General features: G+C 48.0%; 1 protein-coding gene across 1 annotated transcript in view; it reads right to left on the reverse strand.

Annotated features, from left to right (window-relative positions):
- Window positions 1–5,646, reverse strand: part of SPDYA (speedy/RINGO cell cycle regulator family member A) — a 56,446-nt gene extending 50,800 nt beyond the window's left edge. Inside the window, exons 1-2 of the mRNA XM_040430631.1 lie at window positions 5,439–5,646; window positions 4,460–4,518 (exon numbers count right to left, since the gene is read on the reverse strand). Of these exons, the coding sequence (XP_040286565.1) occupies window positions 4,460–4,518; window positions 5,439–5,646 (267 nt within the window). The remainder of the gene's footprint in view (window positions 1–4,459; window positions 4,519–5,438) is intronic.
- Between the last annotated feature and the right edge of the window lie 354 nt (window positions 5,647–6,000).

Raw genomic sequence — 6,000 nt, forward strand, 5'->3', positions numbered from 1 at the left:
CAAGACCATCTGCGAGTTCCGCAGAAGAATTGGCGAACACTTGAATGACATCTCCAAGGCCAAAGACACACCAGTGGCCAATCATATCCACAATCACCATAATGGCAAAGCTCGGGTGTCTTTTATGGGCATAGACAGAGTCCTTCCCCCACGGCGTGGGGGGACTGGGACTGGGCTATTCTCCAGCGTGAAACCCGCTGGATTTATTACCTCAAAACCGTGGCCCCATTGGGTCTGAACGAGCAGCTCAATTTTAGCTGCTTTGTTTGATAACTCTGTCTGCTGTCATGATTATTCTCCTTTTGTGTCTTTGACATAACAGCCTTATACTGCCTAGATAGGGCCTGTTGCTCTTTATCCTGTGCATAAATCAGGGCTCGACAAATCCCAGGCGCCAGGTCGCCATGGCGACCAGGAATTTGGTCCTGGCGCTTGGGTATTTGTCAGCCCGTTTTCAAAGATGCGCTCTCGGCGCGCACCATGGTTTCCTGAGCCGGTACAGTGGAGAAGGAGAGGAGTCCCTCCCCACTGTGCGCGGCTGCCGCTGACCACCAATGAGAACAGAGTAGGAGGGACTGTGGCCACTGCGCCACCAATGAATGTGCCGGCCATATCCCGGCCCCTATGACTGCACGCTGTGATCCGCGCGATTAACCCCTCAGTTGAGGGGGTTAATCGCGCGGATCACAGCGTCCTGTCAGAGCCTGGTCGGGTGCCGGGAATGTTTGTCTGCATTGGTGGCAGTGGGAAGTTCCGATCGGAGTCCCAGCAGTGTAATGCTGGGGCTCCGATCGGTTACCATGGCAGCCAGGACGATTGCTGAAGTCCTGGCTGCGATGGTATGTTAGTGAGCAGCATTATACTCACGTGTGCCGTGGCCGCCGGGCGCTCCTTCTTCTGTCTGTGCGGCTCATTGCTAATGCTTATAGCATTAGCAATGCGCCGCACAGACCTATGAGAAGAAGGAGCTCCCGGCGATCACAGCGCACGCGAGTATAATGCAGCTTACTAACATACCATCGCAGCCAGGGCTTCAATAGCGTCCTGGCTGCCATGGTAACCGATCGGAGCCCCAGCATTACACTGCTGGGACTCCGATCGGAACTGCCCACTGCCACCAATGATGATGGGGGGGGGGCTGATCAGAGGCTGGGGGGGCTGATCAGAGGCTGGGGGGGGCTGATCAAAGGCTGGGGGGGGGCTGATCAGAGGCTGATCAGAGGCTGGGGGGCACATGATAGGCTGGTTGCCATGGTCAGCTCCCTGCTGTTGTGTGCACAAAGCACAGGGCAGCAGGGAGAGTGTAAAGTCCTATTCACCCTAATAGAGCTCTATTAGGGTGAATATGACAAGGGTTCTAGCCCTTAAGGAGGCTAATAGTTATTAAATAAAAAGTAAAAAAAAAAAAAAAAAGTTTAAACACCCCCCCCCCCAAATATAGAAAACAATATATCGCGATATATATCGCATATCGCACATGCTTAAAATTATATCGCAATATAGATTTTATGACGCGGCTCCGCCTGGCTCCTAACTTTTTTAGCTAGCTCCTAGATTCCAAGGAAATTTGTCAAGCCCTGGCATAAATAGCTCTGTTTCACAAGTATTGTGTTCTTGGTACCAGAGGCTCACGCCACTGTTAGCCTCCATTGCAACCTAGGACGCTCGGGGTTTGTTTCTCCGTGGCGTCCTGTTTGCTAGGCACTCGGCCCGCCTCCAGATTGTTGATGTATCCGCATGCGGTGGAGCGCGGCGGTCTTCAGCGCTGCGTTCCATGGCTTTTAGCCTCCATCACGTGACTTTTGTCACGTGGAGCGCGGCAGCTTCCTGTGCTGCGTTCCTCGGTTTAACTGTTGGAGCACGGCGCCGCCTTGCGCTGCGATCTACGTCATGCGTTCCACCGATCACGTGTCCCGCACAACACTGCACCAGGTGACTGTAGTGGGCGGCCCTGGATTATTGGCGCGCTGACCGCTGCCTTCAAAACGCACCTGCAGGTAGGCACTCTTTGCCGATAGCCCTGTTCCTTTGACCCCATACCTTGGGCCCCACATGGACCAATAGTTACTCTACACCTGCTTCACCCACTGGTGTGCTGGTGTATAGGTCTTGCTGTGATTTTTGGGTTGCCTTGGTCCCACCGGCCTGGCTTCCCCCTTGGAGCCATTTTTGTATCTGCAAGCTCCAGCCATTGCTACCTTTTTATTTACGTCTACCCCCTTTAATGCAAGCTCCTCTCGCTTGCCACCCTAATTGTACATCTCCCCTGATGAGTTAATGTGAAACGAAACGTGACACGTCGGGAGTTCATCTTTAGTAGGGTGTATTAGGGACACCGCCCAGTATCAGGGAAAGGCATCCGGATGGGGTCGCCCCTTGCGGGGCAAGCACTTCGTATAGATAGGTAGGGTGACACTAGTCCTGTCCCTCATTTAGGGTGAACTAGGGAATTTGACTCCAGACTCCTATCTACGCTCAAGCTTACATGTATGGCACCTCCTCTGAATGGTACTCCAGTCTACGTGATCCTCTAACCTACATCAATCTGGGGAACCCACTGTTTGGAATCCCACCTGACTGGGAGAGTCTATCAACATCTACAGCCACTGATGGGTGAGAGCGTTCCTTACTTTTTGATGTTATATACTGGTATCATTCAGTGTTTGTTTTGGCCCAAGCAGGGCTTGAGTATATTGTTTGATTTTGAGGGTACTTATCCGTGGCTAGCGCGGTTTGTATTTTAAGCATATCTAATAAATGTTAAGTTTTATCTCCCTTTGTTGGGGATCAGTTGTAATGACCGGCGTCACGCAAAGGGAGGGAAATGGGAAGGCCCTGTCCAAGGGAAAGGTGGTGACCCCTGACTCACCTTGCGGCTGGCACCTGACTGCCCTGACGTCCCTAGACGGGTTCCTCACCCGTACGCCGATCTCGTGCCTAAACCCTGGCTTTCCCTAAGATGAGCCCTATGTAGTGAACGGGGCGGTGGGATCACTAGTCCGCACCACTGACACTAAGAGGAAAACACCAAGGAGAGGACAGACAATACAAACAAACATATAATCCCAGGTGGGCGACAACAGCAGACCACAAAGGCCCAACAGGGATCCGGAGGGTAACGTTCTGGAACAACAACCAGGGAACACAGCTACACAGCTCCAGTGGGTCACTATAGAAGTCCAGGCAGGAAGCTCTATATCTGGCAACCAGAGAAGTGGGAGAGGGGAATATAAGGAGGTTGGGAGTGACGGACAAGGAACAGCTGAGGAGAAGGAGCTACGGATCCCTGAGTGAGCCAAAAAGGGTTGCAAGGCAAACCCAGAAAGCTACCATAAAGAAACAGCACTATCTTTCTACATAGAGAGCGCAGCCACCCGCTGCGACTTCCTGACCCCGGGTATAACGGAGTCAGACGTGGCTCTTGACACCCTCGTGACATCAGTTTTTTGCATTGTGAATTTTGGGAGGAATTGGCGAAGTAATTTATTGCATGCTTGGCCTATTTTCATGAGTTTTCATGTTAGCAAGATTTATCATCTGTCCACAGGCTAGGTTATAAATGTATGATCGCTGGGGGTCCAACTAGTCAGACGCCAACTGCTCCCGAGAACAGGGTCCCCTAGTACACTACTGTAAATGGATCTAGTGGTGGTGTGCATACAGGAACACCATTTCATTTCCTTCTATGGGACTAACCGAGATAACCGACCACTGTACTCGGCAGGCAGACAGTCACACATGTGAACCCCCTTTACATTTACAAAGGGAAATCGGACCCCCAGCAATCAAATGTTTATCAGCGATTCTTTGGATAGCTGATAAATGTTGTCAATGAAGCAAATGTAAAACTATGGTTGAGGCAACATTCCTGAGAGCAACTTTTTCCTTCAACAGGACAGCCATTAGTGGATGTGGCCGGTGACAGCTTTTTGTGATGTCACACTACAAAGCATGTGACCACAGCTGTTTACTGACATCATGGGTGACACATTATGGTCTAGTAGGCAGGCATCAGCGGCCGTGGTCACATTACCATACTCCTGTGTTAACAAATCTACACAGAGCTGAGGCATGGAGTGTATTGCATGGGGAGAGGTGAAGAAGGGCAAAGGTAAGTATATGGTAAGTATTTTTTTTGCATTTTAAGACAATTGAGAGATGCATTTGCCCCCCAATATTACACTGCCAGATTTAGCAGATAATTGTCTGGAAGGAAGCTTTCATTTACATGCAGCGATCTCCTCCACGGTATAGGTAGCAGTGATCACTAATACTATAGCTCGTCCCCGTACAGAATCATTATTTGCCAGCAGCAGAGCGCGATTAGACAGCATTCATCGAGTAAATGGCGGCACCTTTACACCTGCAGATCATCGCTAACAAGCGTTCCTACAAAAGCAATGATCTGGCCAATCCTCGGCCGGTGTAATACAGGCTTAAGACTATGACTATCATTTACCTTATCTGCTATTTTGCAACAGCAATCCATCCACAAGAAATCTTGAATTAAATCATCATCTGGAATACAGATTTTAAAAAAATACTATTAAACGGAAGTCACATCATTTTAGGATCTTTTAACATGAGCATTTTTTTCATTCTAGCCGGATGCAGGTTTTTTTTACAACAAAAATAGTGTAGTCTGCAGCAAAATTCTTATCATCGAAAACATTGGAACCATGGAAACCTGATGGACCCTATTATAGTGTGAACAGAGCCTTAAAGGGATTTTCTGAGATTTTAATAGGATAGGTCATCAGTATGTGATCGGTGGAGGTCCGACACCCGGGATCCCCGTCGATCAGCTGTTTGAGAAGTCGGCGGCAATGGCAGTAGCGCCGTGGCCTTCTCACAACTTTCCCTAGGCCAAGTGACAACACGTGCATCGGTCATGTGGCCTAGGAGCAGCTCAACCGCATAGAAGTGAATGAGGCTGAGCGCGATACCAAACACAGCCACTATACAACCGTGGTACTCACAAGAGTGCTGGTGCCTTCTCAGACAGCTGATCGGCGGGGGTCCCGGGTGTCGGACCCCCATCGATCAGATGCTGATGATAGGTCATCAGTAATAAAACCCTTTTAATATATTTAGCCTTATATATTTCTCAGTTTCTAACATGTTTCACTAAAACAATCACTGTAAAAATCACGCAGCTAAAAATGGAATTGTAAGCCTTGACACGGCCGTGGCACCTTTCCGGGTCATGTAAATACAACCTAAGCATTTAAGCGCCCTCTTATACCAAGCTGTGCAATTGTATTATCTACACATTTTCAGTCTGACTGTTTCTATCTGACTGAGATTTTAAAAACTGATCAGAACTGAAGCAAAAAGCAGCTTATATAATATAATATATAATAGATTATATATGACGGCCCTAGTAAACTATCAGCATTCTGATGACAGATCACTGAGGCTCATGCTTATTCACCTACCAAATAACTTGAAGAAAGCCGCCATCTCTTGCCGTTGGATGACCAGACACGGTCCTCTCGGGCGTTTTGGTACATGGTTGTCGCACACATTTCCTTTTTGAAGCGGACGCCTTAACCTAAACTTGCTTTGACGGAGAGATCTGGAGGCAGATTTCACGTGAACGGTGACTGTCTTGGGAGTCTCATAACAAGCCTGATTGTGCCTCATACTGTAAGAATCAGAAATGATCAGAGACAGTACATGATCGGATGGGAACGATAAGCACCTTGAGCAGACAGGTCCTTACACAGACAGATATCGCAGTTTTTTTTTGTGGGGTGAATTACATTTTTTGTGACACCATTATGGGGTATATATAACTTATTGATTACATTTTATTATCTTTTTGGGGAGGTAATGGAAAAAAAGCAATTCTGCCATTGTGTTTTGCACTTTAAATTTACATCGTTCACCGTACTGCAGAACTATCATGTTACTTTTATTTTATGGGTCCGTACGATTACCAACATAACAAATATGTATAGTTTTATTCTTTTTTTCTACTAATTTTGCACAATATTA

This window comes from Bufo bufo, chromosome 4 (genome assembly GCF_905171765.1).
Source record: "Bufo bufo chromosome 4, aBufBuf1.1, whole genome shotgun sequence".
In the NCBI taxonomy this organism is placed as follows: domain Eukaryota; kingdom Metazoa; phylum Chordata; class Amphibia; order Anura; family Bufonidae; genus Bufo; species Bufo bufo.